The 25,138-nt window shown below is 40.3% G+C and overlaps 3 protein-coding genes across 6 annotated transcripts in view; 1 reads left to right on the top strand and 2 right to left on the bottom strand.

Annotated features, from left to right (window-relative positions):
- lama4 (laminin, alpha 4) overlaps window positions 1-9,623 on the bottom strand; it is a 265,332-nt gene extending 255,709 nt beyond the window's left edge. For all 4 annotated transcript variants that reach the window (XM_042389930.1, XM_042389932.1, XM_042389940.1 and 1 more), the window contains exons 1-2: window positions 9,122-9,623; window positions 8,972-9,019 (exon numbers count right to left, since the gene is read on the bottom strand). The gene's annotated coding sequence lies outside the window, so the exon portion shown is untranslated. The remainder of the gene's footprint in view (window positions 1-8,971; window positions 9,020-9,121) is intronic.
- marcksa (myristoylated alanine-rich protein kinase C substrate a) lies at window positions 3,315-5,892 on the top strand. The gene is made up of 2 exons (XM_042389941.1): window positions 3,315-3,736; window positions 4,920-5,892. Exons 1-2 carry the CDS (start codon window positions 3,641-3,643, stop codon window positions 5,622-5,624), a joined length of 801 nt encoding a protein of 266 aa, XP_042245875.1. The 5' UTR covers window positions 3,315-3,640; the 3' UTR covers window positions 5,625-5,892.
- A 129-nt stretch (window positions 9,624-9,752) lies between the features above and the next one.
- Window positions 9,753-24,007, bottom strand: LOC121881849 (histone deacetylase 2). Its single transcript, XM_042389594.1, has 14 exons — window positions 23,829-24,007; window positions 20,918-21,030; window positions 20,711-20,828; window positions 19,075-19,149; window positions 17,144-17,282; window positions 16,808-16,949; window positions 15,808-15,900; window positions 14,697-14,805; window positions 14,414-14,554; window positions 13,116-13,224; window positions 12,592-12,722; window positions 11,307-11,462; window positions 11,160-11,217; window positions 9,753-10,162 (listed from the first exon to the last, which is right to left on the bottom strand). Exons 1-14 carry the CDS (start codon window positions 23,881-23,883, stop codon window positions 10,132-10,134), a joined length of 1,470 nt encoding a protein of 489 aa, XP_042245528.1. The 5' UTR covers window positions 23,884-24,007; the 3' UTR covers window positions 9,753-10,131.
- Window positions 24,008-25,138: the final 1,131 nt, after the last annotated feature.

Here is a 25,138-nt window from a genome sequence, read left to right on the forward strand (position 1 = left end):
TACTAAATATGAACAAGAAAAAGCCTTAAAATCAGCAGCTCAATTCACATTCTCAGCCAGAATCTGATGGCTGACAAACAGTAGTGTATTAAGCACAATTTTTGCGGTTAAAAAAAAAAAAAAAAAGGTATCAGCATGGATCATCAGAGTTAGAAGAATTCATCTTGAGGGAAACATGAATGCCAAATTTCATGACAATCCATCTGACAGTTGTTGAGATATTTCAGTCTGGCCCATCAAACATGCTCATCACTTGAGCTACACTGCTAGTGTGGCTAAAAATAAAAAAAGGAAGAAAGAAAACCGACATGAATAAACAGATAAACAAAGTACTGTGTCAGCGTTAGTGATAAGAGTTGTGGTTTTAGGGAATCTCTATGGGGAGCATTTTCAGAAAGTCCATGAATAAACCCCTCATCTCTTCATTGGGGAGGGTTTCCCCTTTATTGAAAGTGTTCATTTCTATAGAAAGGAGGCTTGATAGTCCCTTGTATCACCGGCTGAGAGGTGGTTTTGGTGGGTTTTTCCAGAGCGTAGAATATCACCTATTGACATTTGTCATTTTTATCAGTAAGTCCATAAAATATAATAATAGTGAAAGGGGCTAATAAAAACTTCCCTGAGCCCCAGGTGATAACCACTGAAGTATGATATTTTGTCACTTCACTCAGTTATTATGATACGGTTGAAGACTAAAACAGTCTAGTAAGTGGACATAACTCTTGGCTATGTTTGAAGCCATAGTTTGTGGTATTGTATTGCATTGTTTTATATTATATTAGCAGGTATATATTATTTTGTCCATCTCATGTAAGTAGTAGGGATTTGTCCTGCTCATGGACACACAGTTTATGTGAAAGTGAATACTATAGTTTGCATCCACAGGTGAGAGTGCCTCAGCAGTGCTGTTTTGCATTGCTCTTGATAACATTTAAAAGCATGAGTCTGAAGCGGGAAACTAGTCCAGGAAGCCCACCTCTGCTGCCGCCGCTGAACCGGCCCTGGTTCTCATTCTCCCTTGGTGCAGCAGAGGACAGTTGACTTTGCCTCTGTGAAGGATTTGCATTGCAAATGTGGGCTGAGGGACCTGTTTGAACACTCACCAACCTTCCCCATGGGGCACATCACATGGTCGTCAACAAAGACTCTCCCACCCCCAACCCTCTACTACCTCTACACACACACACACAGTCAGTGTTTGTTCAAGTGTTGAGAAAGTTGAGAAGGTTGTTGAAAACCAAACTTGATTGTCATATTTTACAAGATACAGTATCTTCTTCTAAGAATCTATCAGGATAATCACATCTGAGTACAAGTGATACTTAATAAAGTGGAAGAAGACAGTAGCTTATATTGTGGCCATTAAATCATGTCAACCCAGGTCATCTTCAGTTAATCCAGATAACTCTCCAGTTGGGCAAAGATCAAGTTTATTCTAGTCCACCTCATGTGAGCATTTTAAATATGTTTTTTAAAATCCTGATAAGTACAGTCATAACATCAAATGTATGATTTATAAAGCAGAAAATGTGGAGCCACAACATGTTGATGCTACAATCTTCAGTGCTGCATTCAAGTGTCAGGAAAAATATGGAAGATACAAGTATCTGACTCAGAGAAACTTCCAAATTATTCAATGTAGAGATTTGTTTTGTCAATTAACAAACTTAATGATTTTTAGCACTAGCCACTACTTATCTTCAGTCTTAAAATGCAGTGGTATGTAACAACAAAATACTACTGCTGCATTTTCAGAAATGGTTGTTTGCCTTTCAAATAAAATCTGATATGTATTCTAGAAGTATTCTTGTGTTCACTCAGTTCCTGGCTACCATGACCCAACCTAGGAACTTGAGTTGGGCCAGGTTCAATTCAGTCTAACTGAAACTACGGGTCCGTTTTGAATCTGGTCATCTAATTTTTCACAGTCATGTAAATAAAGTGGCAATGCTCCACAGAATTGTTTCAAACACATTCAAATGTGTGCAGGTTTTTGTTTGTGCTTTTTGTGTAGAACAAAGTAGTTTACATGACAATATTACAACAGAAGAAGAATCAACCACAACAAGAACAAGACTAAGAGTCTAAAGATACGGCTTTGTGAGACTGTACTTAGGCAGAGTGGTGCTGTGAGCTAAATGCTAGCATGTCATTTTAGTGTGTTAGTGTGTTTACATTTACAAATTAGCACAAAACACAAAGTACAGCTGAAGCTGATGGGAATGTCAGAGGTTTTTAAAGTATTTGGTCATAAACCAAAGATTTGGACAAATTAAAAATTTGAGCTGTTAATCATGATTGTTGAAAGGTCAGTGATTACAACTCATCCTGATTGGAACATGAATGTCTGTATCAAATTTTGTGGAAATCAATCACACAATTTTATACTAATCTATCTAGTAGATGTTGAGATATTTCACAAGTAAAAACTCTGACCTGCTGGTGGCAGCTCAGGAAAAGTTGAGGGATCACCAAAATCACTAGGGTTCATCCTCTGGGTACCATGGATACCAGTACCAAATGTTATAGCAATCCATACAATAAATGTTGAGATATTTCAGTAAAAACCAAAACTGTTAACCTCATGGTGGCACTAAAGGAAAGGTTGCCAAAAGGATTACCTTTCAGAAGACCAGAGGGCTTCCTCCTCTGGGGACCAAGAATGTCTGTACAGAATTTCATTTTAATCTGTCCAGCAGTTAAGATATTTCTATATGGACCAAAGTGGTGAACCGAATGACTGACAGTCAGACATCACCATCCATAGTCAAGACACTAGAATGGCAAAACATTTAAAATTATAAATAACAAATTATATGGATTTAATTAAATACAGTGACATTTCTGATCCCTAGACGTAACTGTATTCATCTTAATCATGAGCCTAGTGCACAAAATCCATGTATTGTGTGTAAAACTTATTATATCAGAGACAGGCTATATCTCTCAAAGTTAGTAAATGAACCTAGAGTTAAGATTGTTTTGTCAAACAGTGAAAACATAAATGAATGGTACCAAATGAAGGATAAAAGAAAACCTTTGTAGCTTGTTTTTTAATACTTTCATATTTGTTCATTCTGTTTAGGTAATGAAATCTGTTCCATTTAAAAGCAAAAAAAGATCCTTTAATTTGATAAGATGCCATATTTAATTTAGTTAAATATTGCCAATTCAACAAATTCAACAAGCAACTGCATTATTCCTACATACCTTGAACGCAGCGCTACAATCTATTGTTCACTCCCTTTTCGAAACCCCGCCCACGCTCTGAGAGAAGGCCGTGATTGGCTGAATGTGAGTGCGGTGCCGTCATCGCTCGGAGCGCCCATTCATCTCTGCACTTGGGCGTTGGACTCCGCATCTTATTAGCAACAAGGGAAATTTCTCCATTTTGCAGCCTGTCTACAGCGACACGGCCACCAATCTGGGATTTTATTACTTCTCACCTGCCAGATTTTCCTGCTATTTTGAATCCTCCCCACTCTTAACTGGACTTTGCTTTACATTTTCCCTGTGAACTTTTTTGTGTGTGCAGAGAGAGAGGGAGACACCAGCGAAGAGCTTTGCGTTTCAACAAAGAGGCTTGTGGGTCTTTGTTCGTTTTTTGGATCGGTTGAGTTTCTTTGTTGGAGCGAAAAGCATGGGAGCGCAATTGTCCAAGACAGCTGGAAAGGGCGAAACCGTGGCTGAGAAGCCCGGAGATGCTGCTGCTTCACCCACCAAGACCAACGGACAGGTAAATGATATTTTATCATCCAGCTCTCTGCATCCATCAGGGGGGAATCTGGTCGATCTGGAGGGGGCTGCGCTCCGCAGGCGCAATCCGTGCGTAATTGTGGATAGATTGAATGGAGGTCCTGGGTGGGAGTTTAAACGAAATGCAAAGACTTATTTTTGAATCAGAATAGATTATTCTTCATGAGCAACAGTTGATCAGATGATATTTCCATTTTTTTTTCAGGAAAAAAGGGGCTTAATATTCAGCTGATATTTGAATGAAAAATGGCAACTTAAGCTTTTATTTTTGACGAAGAAAGCCTTTTAGTTTGATCTTTCTTTTGTTTAATCACTTTGAATTGTGCGGTTTTGCATTAACCATGTGTTGAATGGCTGATTTGGTAAATTTACTACATAAATAATTTTAGGAAAATGATGAATTCGGTGTGTTGCTTTGAATGAAGTCGCTTGATCGTAATTTGGAAGTTGTTGAATAAGACACAAGATTGCACGACGCCAACAAAGGCTGTGTGCGCTCGGAGCACCACGCCTTTTGTTACAGATGCTCGACTAGAAAGTGGAGATGGCAGCCTGCTATCACACAGGAGGGGAGACAGAGGCTCGGAGCCAGTGGTGCGCTCCGGACAGAGAGCAGCTGCTGCTGGCTCCTTGTTAGAGTTTGGATTTGGGGAAGTGAAATAAAAAACAAACAAACAAAAAAAAAAAAACAGTTCAGAGCCCTGTTTAGATTTTTTTTACATTTTAAGGAAATGAATTTGAACTCTGCTCTCCGTGATCTGCTGGACTAATGAGCATCTGCTGTTTTAATGAGCAGCTGCTTTGCTTTGGCGCTCCGCTGTCGGAGCGACCAGGCACCGACCCCTTGCGATCCAGTTGAGGCACTGCGCTCCTCTCACTGAGGATGTGAATGAAAAGCAGGGCGAACAGATGAGGAATCATGTTGCATAATTCAGTCTAATGCATCACTATTAATTAGTGTTTGTTCATTTCCAATTTAAGCCAGTTTGCTCTGAAAGCTTAAAGGTAGAAACTGTGTCCAGGCTGGAGTGAGAGTCTGCTTTTGTCACTGCTGATCTGATGGTGTCTGCTGCCCCTGGTGTCCATCAGTGGCACTGGCCGGCTTCACTGTTGAAATCATGCCAGCTCAGTACATGGCATTAACAATCACTTTCTCTTTTTAGGAAAACGGCCACGTCAAAGTGAACGGGGATGCCTCTCCTGCGGCGGCTGAGAACGGCAAAGAGGAGGTGCAGGCCAACGGCAGCGCCACAGCCGAGGAGAGCCCCAAGGAGGAGGCCGAGAAGGCCGAGGATGCCCCCGCAGAGAAGGAGGCCGCAGATGGGGAGAAGGTAGAGGCAGCTGCCGCCGAGGGAGAGGCAGCGGCAAAGGCAGAGGACGGCGCCACGCCTTCCACCAGCAACGAGACACCCAAGAAGAAGAAGAAGAGGTTCTCCTTCAAGAAGTCGTTCAAGCTCAGCGGCTTCTCTTTCAAGAAGACCAAAAAGGAGACAGGAGAGGGGGCAGAGAACGAGGAGGCCGCCGCTGCAGCATCCACAGAGGAGGCCAAGGCTGAGGCCACAGAGGAGGCGGCGGCAGCTGCTAGCGAGGAGGCCAAGCCCGCTGAGGGAGAGGCTGCACCTGCGGCAGAGCAGGCCAAGGAGGAGGCCAAGCCCGAGGAGGCGGCGGCGGCGGCGCCAGCAGAGAAACCTGCTGAGGAGCCCAAGGAGGATAAGGAGGCCGCGCCTGCAGAGGAGCCAAAGGCAGAGGAGAAGCCAGCAGAGCCTGCAGCTGAGGAGGCGCCCAAAACAGAGGAGGCCGCCCCAGCGTCACAGGAAGCAGCGTCAGCGGAGGCTCCGGCCGCCGACGCCACTGAGGCTGCCGAATAAGTCGGGAGAGAAGAAGAAACAGAAAAAAAGGAGAAAAAAAGATAATCAAAGAACATTTCCCTGTTTGTATGTTGGAGTGATGCCAGGTACTGGCTTTGAAGAACTTGTCTACAACCAGGGATATTTTAAAGCTTTTCTTTTTTTTTTAATTTTTGGTTTCCATTCCCCCTTACACAAAACCCATCTCAGTCCATTGTTACTTCCATTCCAATGGGCTAGGGAGGTGGGTGGCTTAAATATGTAAAACAGATTAAATACATCCACACTCTGCCATATATTTTTCATCAGTATTAAGTTTTGTTTTTCTCTTTTGAATTTTTATACAAAATGTAAACAGAATGGTATGGACATGCCCATGGTATGAAGGAGGCGGGGATGGAGCTGTAAATGAGAGGGGAGCAGGGGGGGGGGGGGGGTTATGGGAGGGCGTGGGGGGGGGAGGAGGGGGGCCTGGGAAATGTGCCACAGACTATTATGAAAAGAGTAGTCTTAAAAAATCTATAAACGTCATGAGAGGACCATACAGTTTACAACACTACGTCATTTTTACAATAAGACAACAAAAAAAAAATTACAATTCCCAGAGTTAGGATTTTAGGAAGTCATATAAACTCATAGGAGCTTTTCACTTCTCATTAGCTGTACCAGTCAGTGATTCAGTAGAAATACAAGTTGTATAGGCTTTATTGTTTATTGTTGGTTTTATGACCTTAATAAAAATGTAAGTATGTATAGGCGGGGTGTTTTTAACTGTGATTATTGTACAAAATGAAAAATCTTGGATCTCAAGAAGCACATGAAGTTTGCAGCTCTTTTTTCCACCTGCTCATTTTTGTAAGATAACAACACATGAGAAGTCATCCCGGGAAAGACCTTTTGAAGCAATTTTCAACTCAAAAACCAAGCTGTGATAAGTGGAATGGTTAACTGTTTATATACTGTGGTATGTTTTTGATTACAGCAGGCAATGCTTTTTCAGTGGTCTTTGACACATTTAAGGATCTATCAGATGCAAATGTTTGTGTAGCATCTTGTCTCTCTCTCTCTTTTTTTTCCTTTTGTAAATACTGGAGAAGCTTTGACCAATTTGACTTAGAGATGGAATGTAACTTTGCTTACAAAAAAAAAAAAAATTGCTATTAAACTCCTCTGCTTAAGGTGTTCTAATTTTCTGTGAGCACACTAAAAGCAAAAATAAATGTGAATAAAATTTGAGCTGCATCTGTCCTTATTTTGTGTTATTACATCCTGTAGAGAGTCAGTTTGATTTACCAGCTGTGTGTATGTATGCTGCAGCAGCTCTGCGCCTTCAAGGCTAAATCCAGGGTAAAGGCATTTATTTTATAACTCAAGCAATCAAATGAGAATTTAAAAAGGATGCTGGACATAAACTTTGTACACTATATGGCCGGAAGTATGCGGACAGCTTAACATGACACTAAAACTACACATTAATCTGTTTTCTACATGATTTTGGATCCCTGCTGCAGGGATTTGCTACCACTTCCAGTCCATCTTAAAGGAGGTGGTCACATTGTAGACTTAAGTGAAAGATAGAAGTAATAATCTTTAATTTTTACTCCCAAACTTGAGAATAAAAACTATCAAACTTTTGACTTAAAAACGCTCTTAAATGTCAGAGAAGCTGCATAGATGTTTCAGAGTAGATGACTGCAGTACAGAAACAACCATCTGATTGTACTTAATATCATTCATGATGAATAATACATTACTAAAGCAGTATAATTAAGAACAGAGCAGTTTTAGCCCATTTGTATTTAATGGGGTTACACCACTTTTTTTGCTGGGCATCTGTCATGAGTGTAAACAAACCAGAACACATCTGGCGTTGATTTTGTGTGCAATCACCTTCTAATCATCTTCATTTTCTGCACCTGTCACATATCTCATCTACCAACAGCAGAATATCATGCAGCAGAATTTTGTTTTTATTTCAGCCAGTTTCCTATTATTTCATCCCTATTTATATAATAAATATAGTTATTGTTAGTTTAACGTGTTAATTATTCCCAGAGATAAGGATTACATACTGATAAAATAAATTTTCAAACATCTAATTATAGATGTTCTAGCAGAATAACACACCACTAAATACACTGTAAGGATTATTTTTTTAAATAATGAACAATGTGGCAGTCGATCCATATCTCTGATTGGCTATTCCATCATGTGATCACCCAAGAGCTGCTCATAAAAGTTTGTTTTTTTACACTTTGCTGTGAGTAGGAGTCAGTCTCTTGATAAACGTGTATTTTTGTTCACACTCAGTGAAGATTAGAGCATCCTGAAGTATAATTCTTAGAAGTTTGTCTATATATAGAACTGGCTTCATTGCAAGCTGGTTCATGTAAATTTATATCCTTGTGGGTGTAGACACAGCCCCAAATACATACTCAGTACTTTAGAAATTACATACAATCTATATTTTCAAATGGACAGTAGTAAATGTAGTGTGCCACTGATTATTCTAGCTACATTAACAGGCCAAAAACTTCTGCAAGGAATTCCCCCCAGCTTGGTTTCAGGACACTGACACATTAGTCTTCTGTTCCAACTAAATTCCCCGAAACCAAAAGGGATGTTAGGTCATAGTTCTGATGTAGGTAATAAATAAATACAAACTGTAAACAGTTAGAGTGACGCTGCACTGTGTAGTCTGGTAGTGTGTCATACTGTTCCAAACAATAGAATGACAAGGCTACTTCTCCATCTATCATCCAACTGTAGACATTTTGATACACTTCTGTGATTGCACCAAAACAGAGAACTCAGTGCAAACATGACTCATTGTCTGTGATAACAGGTTTCAAGTGAGGAAGTGGATTAATCCTCAAGATTTTACCATACGAGTATGTTTTTTCAGCTTAACAGATGTTTCCTTGGGAAGAAGTAAAACTTTTCAAGTTGAGGAGTACATACAGACAACACAGCTGACAAAACATGTAGACTAAGTGACAAGTGCAAATTGAGTATGATCAGCTACAACCAAAGACTCTTACATCCATATGTCTCAAGCAAGCAAAGTTTAGACTGGTTCCACTTTCAGATGAGGAAGCAGTAAGTGACATGATAACAGGTATACACCCGTCTCTCACTCTGTCAGGTCTAAAAATGTCAACCAGTGTGTTGACATCACTTCTCCAGGACCCCGGGAAGTCCCCCAAAACCCAACAACTCCTCTTAAACATGAAAAATGAGCTTCTAAGCAATTATAAGCCTATGTCTGGTCTGAGGCCCAGAACTCACCTTACAAGGAAAATGTATGGAATGGAGATGCATTACATTGTTAGGGAGACATTTTTATTCCAGTCTAAACAATATCCTACCTCAATCATGGGTGATGTTCATCCTTCCAGACTGGCTAGCATCAATCTCTGCATGTGGAAACATTAAATAATAAACCTTAAGCTAATGGCAACAATTAAAGCTAGCTGCCACAACTGTTTTACATCGAAAATAACAAGTAGTTAGCTTACCTCTCAGTTAGCGCATGTCTTTGACTTCAACCATTCATTCATTGGCCCATTGTCTACTACGCAGAACGAACCCCATTCAAAATTCCGACACTTTAAAGTTTCTTTGATAGCAACGACGAAAACATGCCGGGTACAACCTAATGAACGGACTCATGAAAATAATTAGGAGGTACTTTTCAGTTCGGCATACCTTAAACGCACGAAGAGGACATAAATTGGATGACACATTCAACTTTAATCATTGAGTCGCCTGTTAGTCCCTGCTGTCTGCTTCCACCACACCAAGCGACGGTGGACGGCAGAAAGAGGAGCACTCTACCGATAAACGGCATTTTACGACATTAGAGTCGTCTTTGTCGGGCTTTCTGTGTGCCGAATTCACCAGAAGAAAGTATTCAACATGGTAGTATCTTCTACTACGCTTTACTATATATGTATGCTTGTCAATAAACATGAAACTATAAACTACCGGCTAATGTATACAAGCTAGTCTGCTTCCACAATTAAGACCCCACTTGTGCTTAGTTTGCCTCCTCTTGTGTCACAGCGCCCTCATGTGGCTGCACATTTTCATTACACACAGCTCAAAAGTGCAAACCATACTTACAAAGTAACACATATTTCAAAGAAATAGTATAAAAATTTTTTATTGACAAATGCATATCAAAATTTAAACATGAAATCATTGTAGGTTCATCTACAGGTTTACCCACTGTTTCCTAAAAAACAAGCAAGCAGACATTTCCTTCAGAAGATCAAGCACATTGGAATAAAATGATTTGAAAGGGTAGCGATGGACGTAGTACAGCAAATTCAAGTGGTGGATTCAAGAAATCCACTGGAGACGCTACACAAAGACAAACGCTTACATTTAAGATTTACAAGTAGAAAATGGAGAGTCATAATAAATATTATGCTTCTGACGGTGACTGGGTGAACAGTTGGATCCTTGAGTGTGGACAGCACCGTTGAGTTTGTGTGTGTGTGTGCGTGTGTGTAAGAAGAACAATTCAGGCACTGCTCGTCTGCTCAGTCTTGACACTGCCAAAAGAAAAATGAGAGTTCAACTCCTTATTACAGCTGAGGATTTACTCAAAGGCTCAGTGGGAAAGGAGCATAACATTATGTGGAATTTGTAAGAATTAAAATGCTAATTTAAAACAATATTCATGTTCACGAATACCGTATCATTACAACTTGAAAAAACAGAAAATCAGTAATCTGAGGATCAGTATCGGGGCAGTTCCGGGCATATTTAAAATGCATCTGTATCAGCTAAAATAAACCTGATCAAATTCTGATCCTTTCATTACTGAGCTGTGTGTTTCATCCACCTCAGCTGGTTAGTGCAGCGCTGCTCTCCTTCACAACAGCCTACAGTGTGAGCTTCTGGCTCGCTATGCTTAATTAAAATCAGTGTGTGAGAATATGAGGAACTATTTAGGATGCTACGGTTGCAGTGAATGCAAGTTCTGACACCTGGGATGGCAAAATACACAGATTTGTTGCTGATGCTAACAAATTATCTCTCCTGTCTTTCTTATTAGCAAATATTAGCAGTGTGACAAGCAGCCGTCACTAATTAATTTAACGTTCTGTGAGTAACTTGATGGCAGGCTATGATTACACTTTTCTGTTCTTGATTTGTGTGTCTGTACTCAAAAAAGATCAACTGCGAAGGAAGAACATCCACTCTGTAACAACACTAAAATAGTGAGTGTTTCTGTAGTTCTAACATCTGCGACAGAGTGATACATCTGCTCTCTAGCGGATCACGTTGAGTCAGTTTCAGGAGTCACATTCTCCTGTTCAGCATTCATTCAGAACATACCTTTAACTGTCTAATTATGTCTAACCAGTAACAGATACGAGTATACAGGGTTAATAAAATGGCTTTTGACAGTAGAACTCAAGCTATTATTGAAACAGTTTTTCTCACTAACATTATCAGGTATGAATATAACTCTAAACTGTATTTCACTCAGTCATTTATCTGTGAACACCAACTCAGACAAACACTAATAGAGAGGCATATCACCTTTTTGAGTCAGTCTTCTCAGCACTGCTGTCTTTTGTTTTCTCCTCTTCTTTCATCTCTGGGATGAAAAACAAAAAGAAACATTTAATTTCACTACTTTAGGACAAGTGTGCCACTTGTTTCAGTGTGCAGGTAGAGAATACCCACCAGCTTTCTTCTCCTCGCCTTCCTTCTTGTCTTCTTCTACTCTCTGCCTTTTTGCTCCCTTCTTATGATTGGCCACATTCCTCCTGCCTCCCTCCCCCTCGTCCTCGGAGTCGGAGAACTCTTCATCACAGGCTATCCTCTTATCTGTGGCGCGGACTGCAATCACACAACAACACGGACTGACTGACCACAATCTGAGGACAACATGTTGATGTGTTTGTGTCCAGAGGATGTGTATGTGGAGGTGAATTAAAACAGGGATTCTCAACCTTCTGTAACTTAAAGCCCACTTGTGATTGTTAAAAATTTTCAGAGGACCACCCACCCAAATAAATGAAAAAAAAAGAAAAACATAACATGACAGATAAACTGGGCTGTAAATACGTGTTATGTCACGGTCAGCTGTAATGACAGAATAAATACTCTGCTTACCCTCAGTGAGGCACTTGCTTCTGGGAAATAATGAGATCAAGTCGTGGTGGGATTGGTGAGAGGCTGACACGCACAGTAGCATTCAAAGTTGCTTTCAGTTTGTTTCCTGCCTTTGATTTTGTGACGTTCATTATGGTAGACCCTGACTCACATCAATAGGCGGCAGTGAAAAGCAACAGAAATTTAATTGCCTGTTTTGACCGAGAGGGATATATACTGGCAGCCAGTATCTAGAATGAAGCAAGAGCAACTGAGCTGAAGCTTCAGGCTGCTGTCTGCTGATAGTTCCATCAGTTCATTTTCCAACACAGTGGACAGAGCCATGTACTCTGAAGTAGGGTCCACAGAGAAAGCTAGGTGGCTAACAGTGGCAAAACATGTTTGCCTCTACCTAATGATGTGTCGTGATTGGATGTTCAAACGCAACTGGTCATTGAAATTATGCATTTTAATTTGATGTTTTTTTATGAGCACAATTAGATATAAAAACAACCAGCTTTGTAAATTACAAAAGCTGGTTTAACCATTTGACAGTACCACGACCTCCGCAGCCCACTAGATGGCACTCTGAGGCCCACCTGTGGGCCACGCCCCACTGGTTGAGAATGGCTGCATTTAAGCACACAGGACTTTGTTGTTTCAGTGATTTTAATGATTTGATCTTTCCTGCCATGTTTGTATCTTCTCTAAAGGACATCATGTTTTGACGGATCCTTTGGAAGCTGAGGAGGTTTCATCTAAGTTGAATATGTCATTGACAGAAAAAGATGAGCAGCTTCTTACTTCTTTTAGTGACTGATGTTGACTGTTGTAATGTGATGTGATGTAGTGGTTAAATGGAGGAGTGTCTTACTGGACAGGCGTTTGTCAGGATCCTCTGTGTCCTCGTCCACGGTGTCGCCTGGGACAGCGTCCTCTGGGATGGCCTGCATCTGCACTCCAGGAGCATGAGGCAGCATCCGCAGGTTCTCAAACAGCCGCTGCCTGAACAGTCACACACACACACACAGAACCACACTGACACTCTGACAGCTGCTTGTGATGTTGATGATGTCATAAAAATGAGGTTCATTCTGCTCCTTTCAGCTTCATTTAAATGTGATTTGTTTTTAGATCTAAATATTGCTATTATGATCATCTGTACAGTGGAGAGACGTGAAACAGGCTTCCAGTTGATGAAAATATGATCAGATGACGATGTTAGCTGGTTTGTTGATGACGTCTACATTGTATACTAACTATCACCTGATCTGTCATCTTTGCTGTATCATGAACGTACAGAAACTTGGCTTTGGCTGTCTCAGAGCTTAATCTGTGAAAAATGTCCAATATTTAAAACATGTTTCCACTGCAGCTGATTTAAGAACCAGCACGTACTTGATCTTGTCCATGTACTCCTGTGTGTTCTGGTTGGTCATGTTGGAGGGGCTGATGTGCAGCTTGAAGTCAGGCCCGAAGTACTCGAAGTAGTCATTGTACGGCAGCTCTGCAATAGAAGCACCATTGAGAAAAGTAAGCAAACCGTCTGAGCCAACATGAACGCAGCCGCAGAAGATTTACACACCCAGGATAAAACAAAGTGTCAAATTATCAGCCGTTTGGAAAGAAAAAGGAGTGATAACACACCTGTTAATATGATTTACTGAGGCTTTACAACCTGCAGTGATCCTCGCTGAGAGGGGTGGGATGGGGGAGGTGAATTGAAATGAGAAGGGAGTTCAGTTAATGTCCTGAAATTCCATTAAGAGAACTGCTGGCCCATTCGACAGGCTGTGATTACATCCTCGCTCTTTATGTTACACACATTCAGTGGAAGAGACAGTCTGCTGAGTCAGCGCTCCCAGCAGGAAAGGTAGCAGCCAGTCCCTTCCCTTTCCAGAGGTGAAGTCATGATTGCCCTTCACCTCTACCCGCCCCGACACCTCAGGCTCAACAGTCAAACAAGAGAGGTGCTGCAGACAAAGCTGAGTTTCATTCAAACAGTTTACAGCTCCCAAGTTTCAGTTCTAAGCTGATGCTCGTTGTTGAATGAAGTTCATTTCATTACAAAAAAAAAAAAAAAGACTCAATTATATCTTACATAAACATGCCCTGTGATTCTCTTAATAGAATGCTTGTGGTTGACTGAATATGAAACATTACTGAATCATTTTTTAGCACCTTTCAGTGATTTCAATACAGTTTTTATGCCTTAAAAATCTATGCGGACGATGAGTTTGGTCCCAGTGGCACTTTACTACAGTGATTCAATATGAAACATCAAAGCACTGGGAGACTGCTGAGCCTGGCAGGTGTCATGGAGCAAGAAAAATAACAAACACTAATTTGTGCTCATAAATGAATAATGTGGGCACACAAACTGGAAGACTATACCATCAAACATATATTTTTGACATTTTTACTCATGTTTAAAAGGGATGTCAAAGACAACACAGCATACTTTAAAGGGGAAAACTTTGAAATATACCTACATATCTCTGTCCGTAATCAAAATCAGGTTGTCCATGTCTAACAATCTAATTCATCTGCCGCCAACACACACTATCAAGTAACTGCAGTAAGAAGTGTATGTTTTAGGCATCATCAAGGAGGAATATTCTGTGGATGTTCAGTATGTGCTTTTGTTTTGACGTAAGCCTTTTTCACATTCACTGACACTGGAATGAGTGACTAACCGTCGGGGATGTCTGTGTCCAGAGCCACAGCGGTCTCATAGGTCCAGCAGCGGGCCACGTTGCGGATGGTGTATCCTCCTCCGCCCAGCATGAGCAGCGGGAGATTGAAGGATTTTATGTACTCAACACACTTGGAATGTCCTGAAACAAACAAGAGGCACAATATAACACTTCCTGACAAACCAAGTCATGCATTGACCTAGCTTGCAGACAGTAATCTGAATATAAATGTGAGGCTTCATCTGACAGGATCGGGTTAATTTGTGTGTGTGTGCGTGTGTACCGCGGATGGTGAGATTAAAACAGCCTAGGCGGTCTCCTGAGAGAGAGTCTGCACCGCACTGAAGAACCACAGCACTGGGCTGATACATCTCCATCACCTTGGACATCACCTGAAGGACCACAGCACAAAATAAATTATACTCACCAAGTGTTGGAAGCTAGTGTGCATTAACTAGTCACCCAGCTGTAGCCTTCTATGTCTAATGTGACATTTAAATGATCCCTTACATTGAAGTGTAGCTTTAAATGTGCAAAGAAGAGGAATGACAAAAAAAACAAAAAACAACCAATTATGAAAAACTGTTCAGTGTTGTGCTAGCCTCTCTCCTGCCTCAAAATAGATTCTAAATTAATAATTAACATTTTTGGTTCCTACAAATGTGTGCCTGTTTGAACACCTTACAGCAGGCCGCTCTCTTAATGATAAAAGGTAATTTAATAGTTTTTAAATTGGCTTTGAAATTACAGTCACAGTAACCTCAAGCTGCAATAATTGAAAATTTTTTGCCACTTCAGGGCAGCAGAACAACCTGAAAACACAGCATGTGACATGTTATGACCTAATTAAGTTGATATGTCGAACATGTTAGCAAACAGTTACACATTCAGCAGACACAGAGCAACATTAGCATTCAATTAGGGGACTGGCAGTCTAGTATTTACTCTCTTTTAGCTTTGTTTTGGTCTCCACCGCCTCCTGGGAAAAATATCTGGCTCTTTAGCTGCTAAACGCTCCACTATGTTCACCAGCTAGTTGCTAGTTGCTCACTGACACATTTCACATTTCACATTACACATTACACATTACACATAGTCATTTAGTCCATAGTGAATATAAAAATATTGTTCAGTGCAGCTTGAAGTCTCACAACCTTTATATAATGTGTGTATAAACACTGGAATGAAGCGCAGTGAAGTAGTCAAGTTAGTCAAGATCTTCAGGTACAAAAAAACCATTCCTGGTAGAAGGTTCAAGTCAGCTTCTGAATAAACATGATACATTTCTTCCAGTAGAGATGTTTAATCAGATCATTTGAATCTTGAGAATGGCTATAATGTGCAGTGAAATGTAAAAGAGTTTTTGTCATTTTCATGGTAACAGAGTCACTCACAGGCTTGAAGATCTGCTCATATGACTCATCGTCGATGCCGTCCCGCAGAGGGAAGTTGACTGCGTAATATTTGCCTTTTCCAGCTCCAATATCCTAAAAAAAACAAGAGGTCAGTGGAGTGAAAGACAGAAAAACACATAAATCACTAAATAATTAGAATATTTCATCAAAGGCTATTATGCTTTTAAATAAATAAACAAATAAAACTACAATCTCACACAAATACATTGTGTTGTTGTGTGATCAGATCAGCTTATTACAGCTTTCCTTTCTGCCATTTCATCCACTTCTACTTCACCCAATCTGATGTTTTGCTGTTTTCATATAAACATCATGGACGTACACAGGTATTATTGAAAAAGGGGTTTTTCCTCCTTCGTACTCAGAAAAAAAAAATCTTGTCCACACAAGCACTGTCTACAGTCCAAATGAAAAACACAACTGAAGCACTGTCAAGAGCATGACTAACTAATAGATGGCAATATAACCCCAACCCTAAAGCCATGTTGGCCAATCAGAAGCCTGAAAAAGGTTATTTCCAACCGGTTCTCATCCAAAACTGGCAACATTGTGTGTCATGGGAGTGTAGGATTATGTAGCAGTGACTTCTGTAGCACATTCTGATGCCTCTATTCCTCTATATAGTGGAAGAGTAACTGTACATTTATGTGTAAACATATAAAAAGTCAAGGTTAGAACCAGCACTATTTTGGCCACATCTGCCATTGCAGGAAATGTCACCTCATAAACAAAGGAGATAATGGCACACGCTCTGATGTCACAAGTCAAAAACTCCACTTTCCCTGTGTACACATCAACAATGAAAATGGAGTTTCTGAACATTTTCATCCTGGAAGTTTTCCAAAAGCTCCGTTTTCAGTGACCTAAAACGCAGTCTGCATGTTGATGAAAGGGCAAAACGCAGAGAAAAAACAATGTTTTCAAAAATACCCCTGTGTGTGTGGACTAGGCCTAAATGAGGAGAAAGGATAAGGATTACCCTGAGGTCTCCAGTTCCAGGGAAATACTCCCCGTATTTATGGAAGGAGACAGTCATGACCCTGTCTGTGGTGTAGAAAGCCTCCTCCACTCCGTCCCCATGGTGGATGTCAATATCAATGTACAGCACCCTCTGGTGGTACCTGAGAGTGAAGGACAAGGCAGACAGAGCTAGGATATGTGGAAACAATATAAACATGTTTTTTTGTCATGGACATCACTGAGATCTCCATGACAACACTTCTCTGTTGAAGATTTACTGCACACACTGACAGGCACGGACATGGAAATGGAAATGCCAGACAATGGGTTTGATGAAGATGTTGGTGAAACTCACTTGAGCAGCTCCAAGATGGCCAGCACGATGTCATTAACATAGCAGAAGCCAGAGGCTTCAGACTTCTTCGCGTGGTGGAGTCCTCCCGCCCAGTTCACTGCAATGTCAGTCTGCTGTCGGTTCAGTTTCACTGAACCAGCTGCACAAAACAGAACACGTTTGATTCTGTTACTAGATCAGTTAGAGATGATGTAAGTACATGACTGATACTTTACAAGCTCTTATTTCTGTTTGGATATGAAATCTATGACATATATTGTGCAATAGATTCATATATAACGGCTAGACATTTGGTTCGCATTAACAACCAAGCCAAGTGGCCTGATGCTGATGCGTTCTCCAACTGGTCAACTAATACAATATGGTCATTAAGGATATCGCTGCCACAAGAACAAAAATGTAATGATTAACAGACAATATCTTGTTAAATGCACCTCTGTACAAAATTCTCTGACCTCACAGTGGACCTCTTATTAATTCTTTCTACTGAAAAATAAACAGAAACGTGTATTATGACTGAATAATATGTTGATTTAACATATTCAGTAGTTGAGTAGTAGTTAAGTTGAAGAGTTTAGTTAGTTAAAGAGCACTTTTGGGTATTTATTTGCTAAAACAGGAACAGAAAAAGTAAAAGAGGCTGTATTTCACATGTCCAACCACTATCAAAATGATAACAATAATTACTATTATATAGTATATTATAGGCTATTAAGTATTGTAAGGTATGGTGTTAAAGGGCATGAAGTGACATTTTAACAAATGTTTGTGTAATAGACTGCTGACTCTGAAGTGACCTCTTGGGGAGACTCCTGCTGATAAACAAAACTCAGGAGCTGTAGCATTTACTTTCAGACAAACTGGAGCTCATACTGAACATTTACAACTTACTGCTAACATGACTCCGCTCCGACGGCAGCACACCTGACTCCCCCTCAAACATCAGAATGAATGCTCCCAACGAGGTTGTGCTGCTCTGCTATTTTCTGATAGTATTTACATTTATTGCGTAGACTGAAGCCCAACTGTGCCCACACCACAGACGTGACAATTAGAGAGGACATGTTGGCGGCAGCCTGTATAAAAGGAATGAACTTATTGAAACATACCAGCATGGCTAAAATGAGGTTATTAGAGTGTCATCATGCTGGTTTCTGTAACTTTTCAATTAATTTCCCAGCCCTAGTACAAAGTATCCACAGCTTAAGTTTTCTTACGACTGAAGCCAGCAGGTGACTGTATTTCAGAAGGACAGATCATTCCACCAGACTACTACGCCACAGGAATAATAGCAGCCAGCTGGCCAGCCAATAATCCTTCTGCCATTATTATCTAATGCCAGATCGTTAACAAGATAGAGAACATAGTTTATAGATATAAAAATATGCATCAGTTATTGAGAAATTCTCAAGGATTCATATTTCAAAAGTATGGTAATAAAATCATTTTACTGATAGTAATAAGTTCCGAGTCACAGCAAGACAGCTAGCGTGCACACACGCGCGTGCACTCCTCCAGCAGCCCTGCTGTAATGAATAATGACAGTGATTTATAAACAGTCTGAATGCTATGAATGATGAACCTGTTCCAGTAATGTTACACTCATTTGTTCAAATAATGAAACACTTTAAAATGTGACATATTCTATTACAGAATGTTTGACAGAAAAAAGTAGTGAGTACGTTAAAGTAAGTCAAAGGAGTACAAATGTCACTTCATTTACTGTATTGTAGTAAGTCCTCTTTGCTTAAGTGCCAGTATGTGTGATGTGGCCCTTGACTATCTGTAGTTACTGTTGTTGTGTATCATCTAGTAAACTTTCAGACCTGCACACTGCTTCAGAGAAGTTCCCCTGAACAACACATTGGTCAGCATTAGTTCGATTACAGTGATCAGCTCTTTTTGTTTTGTGTTGTTTTCTATTAACTTACCAGCAGAGCCACCGGCAGAGAGTTGGCAGAACTCAAACAAGCCATCAAACACAGGACAGTCCTCTCCAACGTTGACTGCGAAGATTAAAACAAGAACAGTGCAGTTACTGATGGGAGAACATCACCTGAACAGAACAACAGTTTGGTGTAAGTGTGATACAGTCTGAGCTGTCAGTGTTACTATCAGCTGAAACAACTTTGAAAAGGATTAAACATCTGGTTTCCATTACAGTCTATGTATTAAACAGCTGAGAATTGCTGTATAAAGACATGCTGGTTTGATCCTAAGAGGTACATAGTGACAATTACCCCCTTTAAGCATAAAATGTATCATCACTATGACCTCCCTGCGCCCAGTCACACCCCATAAAGTCACAGACAGAATCAGTCCTGTGAGCAAGCTTTGCAATTTTAGATCTTATTAGCTGTAACCAATTAGCATTCATTTTTGAAGCCAAAGAAAAAAATTAAACTATTGGCTGGTAATTGCGAATCTCAAGTCGGAGTCAGCACTCTGCCAGAAATACTTAGTTAAAAACACTGACAAAGTCTCTCAGTAAATGAGCAATCTAGTGTTAGCTAACCGCTCATGTTATCAGCCCCAAACGTTCTAGCAGGACAACAATCAAGAACTGCCCTGCAAGCTAATGCTAGTGGATAGTAAAGACTAGTCTGAATCCTTTAATTATACTTTTAAGCCCATTCACATCAATATCTAAAAGCCATGACCTTTACTTGGGACCTGTGGAGCATTCAGAGCTGAGCTGTCAGCTAGCTTCAAACGTTAGCTAACGTAACGTTAGCTCAGAGACCCAGAAGCTGTCGACTGCATGATTTTAGATCACGACTGATATCGTCATAGCAGTCAACCGATTATTATTATCACTTTTCATTTTATTTATTTATCTGCTGATTATTTTGTCGATCCAAATAGGTACTGATTAATTTTAACTTATCAATTAAGTGATTAAGCGCTGCAGCTCAAATGATCACTTTTGAGAGTAACTGTTACCTTATATTAACTATCCCAAGTAATGCGTCTATTATCACCTGATGTGAAATACAGTTAACTTGTTTTCTAGTCAGGGAACTTTGAACTTCCAAGTAAAATGCTGATGAAATATTTATCAGTGATGAAACAAGTACTTTCTTGAGGACCCTGTTTTACATCCATATGATTTCATACTTTCCTAAAAATTTTCATTTCTGTGGTATAATAAAAAACTACATAAGTAATATGTCTAATATTAAATGTTATATTTGGTGGCACTCAATGGACCATCCAATGAATTACTAATGGGTCCATTCAATGCCCTTCCAGACTATCCTGGATACCAAGGTTTCCTGGAGCGTTTTATAATGGAGCTGCTCTGCCTAAAATAAAGAGCTCCACCACTAACATGATAAGAAATTATTAAATTTGTATTAAATTTTGTGTTAGGCTTATAATATCATGCTTAGCTTCAGGGAAAATGAGCAATGACACCGCATCACACAGCAAAAGCCTCATATTTTTTAATGAGTGACGTAACAAGGTATGAGTCAGGATCTGACAGCTCAACAGGTGGGCGACTGATGGATCACATCGAACGTGTATAAAACGCGCGACATGTATTCCGGCCCGTGTGTTACTTACAGCGCTGCATCTGCTTGCTGAACTCGGACATGTTGTCTGGCCGTATGGATCGGAGGAACTTGATGTAGTCGTCGCTGTGATATTTTGTCATCTCCTCGGCCGTGGCTTTGTGTGGTCTCTGAAATGTAACAAATGTGTTGAGTGGAAACTGGGCCAGAGAAGACAAGACACTGTTGTTACATCATTGAAAGTGGTTACAAAACATACATAGATCTCCATTTTCCTGTACAGTCCATAGTTCAGAAGCAGGTTGTGAGTCATCCGGATGCGATGTGGCTTCATGGGATGTCCTTGTCCATAGTAATAATTTCCTATGTCACCTGCGAGGGAAACCAAAATAGGTCAAAAAACTACATTCACAAGCGATAACCATTGTCTGTTAAGAGAGGGCTGATAGATACAAACATCAATATTTCTAACCAAATGCCTCAGTATTGGTTATTTGACAACATTTTAGGGATGACTATTATAAGCCATGTAGGGCAGAAACTAAGGATTATCACTAACTGGCAATTACTAATCATTTAGTCTATGAAATGTTAACAGTGAAAATAGCATTCACAATTTCCCAGAAGCCATGATATCTTCAATTTCTAAATGTCAAAAATGTTAAGACATTCAATTTACTGTCATATATGACAAATCATCACATCTGAGAGGCTGAAACAAGACAATGTTTGACATTTTTACCGTAAATATCACTGAAACAATTAATCAACAAATTCATTATTAATTAAAACAGTTGCCTATTAATTTTCTGTCAGTCGTCTTATCAATTAATTGACTAATCACTGCCGCTCTAAAGCTGTGCACAGTTGAAGTGTTCTGGTGAATGGATGCAGTAACATGAAGATGAGTGAAGCCTTCACTGCTGCATGGACACATGCAGGAGAGTAAGCGGAGAACCGGCTTACGAGGCCGTTACATCTTCATCAGTGAGCTGATTTAGGGAAATATGGAATTTTTATATGATTTTTGCATCAATGGGATGAAATATTTTGATGGGTCATCTATTTAACTGGCTGGATCAGCCAAAAGCAAACATTCTTGTCTGTTTAGTTTGTCTATCAATAGCTTCTCAACAGGGAATATATCACAATAAATATCAACATGTGATATAAAATTACATACACCATAATATCCATTTCACCCACCATTTGCCCATACCCTAAATCATATTGGGTTGGAAAGTCAGATTGGTGTACCGCTTAACTTCTTTCATATGTGTCCACATAAGATCATAAGGTGATCATAGTTATAACACTGAATTATGTCTGGTGGGAAATATATGTGAGGGAAGTAAAAAAGTAAACAAGAGCAGCTACGATATGGATGAAAACCTTCACACGAATATTAAATATGTATGCTGCAGAACCGGTCACAGTGCACGCAAAATTTATGAAAGACTTCGTGTGAACAAGTACGCAGTTAGACCAATTCAAAAAGCAAAAACCCACCATGTCACATGTGAGTTTACACAGGCCAGCGTTCCTCCTATCATCACACTGACAGTTTGTCAACAGTAGAGTATATAATCGACTCTATTCGACAGCACGCCACATCATTGAGATGTCACCAAGTGACACTTTTTGGCAAAGCTTTGCTGTAAATTAATAGGAAAGCCAGCTCAGCAGATACTGTGACTAATTACGTCCTCATTGACCTGAACTGCTGAGTATAAAAATAAGCAGTTCCTTTGGGGGAGGGCATGAGTACACTGTGTTGGTCATGATGGTTTCCTGTTCTGTGAACTCCTGCTCGTGTGGGCCCACAGAGGCGCCAATACTCAGTCCAGTGAGAACTGTTATGCATCACTGAGGCCTGAGCACACTGGGAGTGAAATAGCCTAGTTGCACATTAAGCTTTATTGCTTTAGATTAAACTTTCTGTGTCTAAGTTTCGGATACTTTCCGTTTATTCACCCAGATCCACAGAAAACAAAACCTCGAACATAACTGCAATTATACGGCTCAAACCATGATGACAACGAGTTGGGACTCCAGTATTGAGCACATTACCATGCTGTGGTAAGTTAGCTTACGATTCAGGGTTAGGGGGAAAGTAAAGGGAAACATAAATAATGATATTTAGCCACTGATTCTGTTTTTTCACCACTTACACTTATGAAAAGTGTGTTAGACATTGTAACGCTCTTTAAACCCACTTTCAGATTTATGAAAGCTTTGTTTTGCTTATGAAAACTGAAAAAAGGAAGAGAGATTTCACTGCTTTTTCCCCCCATCCAGAACACGTTAGACCAGGTTCAGATCAAAAACCACTATACTCAGACTTGTCAACTACAGACTAGATTATTATTATTAAAATTCAACAAGTTTGAGTACAGTGGTTTTTGATCTAGACCTGCTCTGATGTGTTCTGGAAGAAGACATATCGGTGAAATCACCCTTTGTTTCCCAAGTTTTCACAAATATAATTAAGGTTACACAAATCTGAAACTGTGTTTTAATGACTCTCTGGAGTCTCCTTGTTAATCTAGTCCAGATTTGACAGGTCTAAGTATAGTGGTTCTTGATCTAGACCTGGTCTTATGTGGTGTGGGTGGGGAAAAAGCAGTGAAATCGCCCTTTTTTCTGTTTTCATAAACAAAGTACAGATTTCACAAACCTGAAAGTGGGTTTAAACAGTGTTAAAACTTTTACTACGACGTGTTATACTTTTTCATAAGTGTAAGTGGTGGAAAAACGGAGAATAGGCCGCTAAATATCATTATTTATGTTTCCCTTAACTTCCCCCCTACCCCAATCGGAAGCTAACTTCAGTGTCGTAAGCACAGTCAAGTTTAGCTAAATACAACATTGTAACCATTAGTCAGTTGTTATACTCCCATTCGCCGTACACGTCAGGTGCACACAACATTAGCTGAACTAAACTGCAGGGTTTTTTCAACCATTCAACATGCAGGGTGACACTAGTTAGCGGCACAAGTGCTATATTAGCGATGGTTATTAACGGCAGCAGCAAGCTGGCTCGTTAGCTGCACTAGCTTGTGTTAACCAGCATACATTCACCAGTCACCAGCTAAACACACCAGCTACGCGGCTAGCCTGCCAGATGCCTCAATTTGGGCTCCTCATTCAGACACCAGCGTGTCCCATACCGTCGTAGTAGTAGCAGACCTTCTTCTTAGTCCCTCCAGCAGTCGTGTAAGCCATGTTTGAAGCACTTTTTTAAACAGTTGGTTAGTTTTCGCTTCGGCAGATGGAGAGAAGGATGAATTTACACAGAGCAGGGCAACACACGGAGCAGCAGTGACTGGGAGGCGCTACTGTACAGGGGCGGGCCGGCCAGTTATAAAGTGGCCCCGGGTCCTGACAGCAGAGAGGATGGGACAACCACTCTGTTGAAACAAACGTCATGGGTAAATTAGTTTTCACAGTTTATGTGTTTTCACATATGAATGACTAAATGAGGTATTTCGAGGAGAAACAGCAGATGGCTGATAGATCAGTTGTATAAAGCCAAGTCTTTTTTTTTTTTTTTTTTAAAGTATCAAAACATGCTTTCCATCGTTTGTGCACAAGTAATTAACTCTCTTTCCCTTTCTCAAAACTAAGGCATGAGTACACAAGGGCTTTATTTGTTGCCGTTGTGTACAGGCATACAACACTAGATGTCAGCACACTCTTCCACAACAAGTTGGAAAACACTGTAGCCAATGTGTAAAAATCTCACAAGTCTGCTTGAAAGCAGGCAGCTGTTAATAATAGAACTTGCCTCATGTGTAAGGTCACATATGATCTTCACTTGATGCTTGAGTAGAAATTCTGGGGGGGATCGGAGTTTAGGGTTAGGTTCCAATCAAAGGTCCCAAAGCAGGTAGGGCATTACTCCTGCACCTGTTCCTCCCAGTCTCTACAATATGTCTCTATCCTGAAGCCACATCAGGTACGGTGCACACCGCAGACTGCAAATGACAGAATATTTTGTCTTGAGGCCCAGAAACCAACCTCTATTCCTATACTGAAAACACTACACTGCCCCAAGTTTTCAATCAATTTCTATTTAATCATTTTATTAAACACACATGTATTTAGGAATAAGAACAATATAAGCACAAAATCAACTGAAGAAATAGGTTAAAATTAGGTAAAAATGCAGGAGCCTTTAGGTCCTAAAAATTTCAACTTATAGTGCGCTATAATGGTGCAGATTACTAAACAAATGTTCACATTTTTTACTGCCATGCTGGGGATGAATACATAGAAACCTAAAGGCCTTTGTGGCCCCTGAGGGTTTGGTGCCCTTGGCTGTTGTCCACCTCACCCAGCTGGTAATTCAGCCTTGGACAAGCTAGATGCATGGATCAGGATTTGAACTCAAGCCTCCAGTTCAAAGAGTAGTTTCCTTGTTCCATACATGCTGCCATGTCACGCTGCTGCTAAATTTTTGCCTCATTTGCGGTTATTG

This window comes from Thunnus maccoyii, chromosome 17 (assembly GCF_910596095.1).
Source record: "Thunnus maccoyii chromosome 17, fThuMac1.1, whole genome shotgun sequence".
Lineage (NCBI taxonomy): Eukaryota > Metazoa > Chordata > Actinopteri > Scombriformes > Scombridae > Thunnus > Thunnus maccoyii.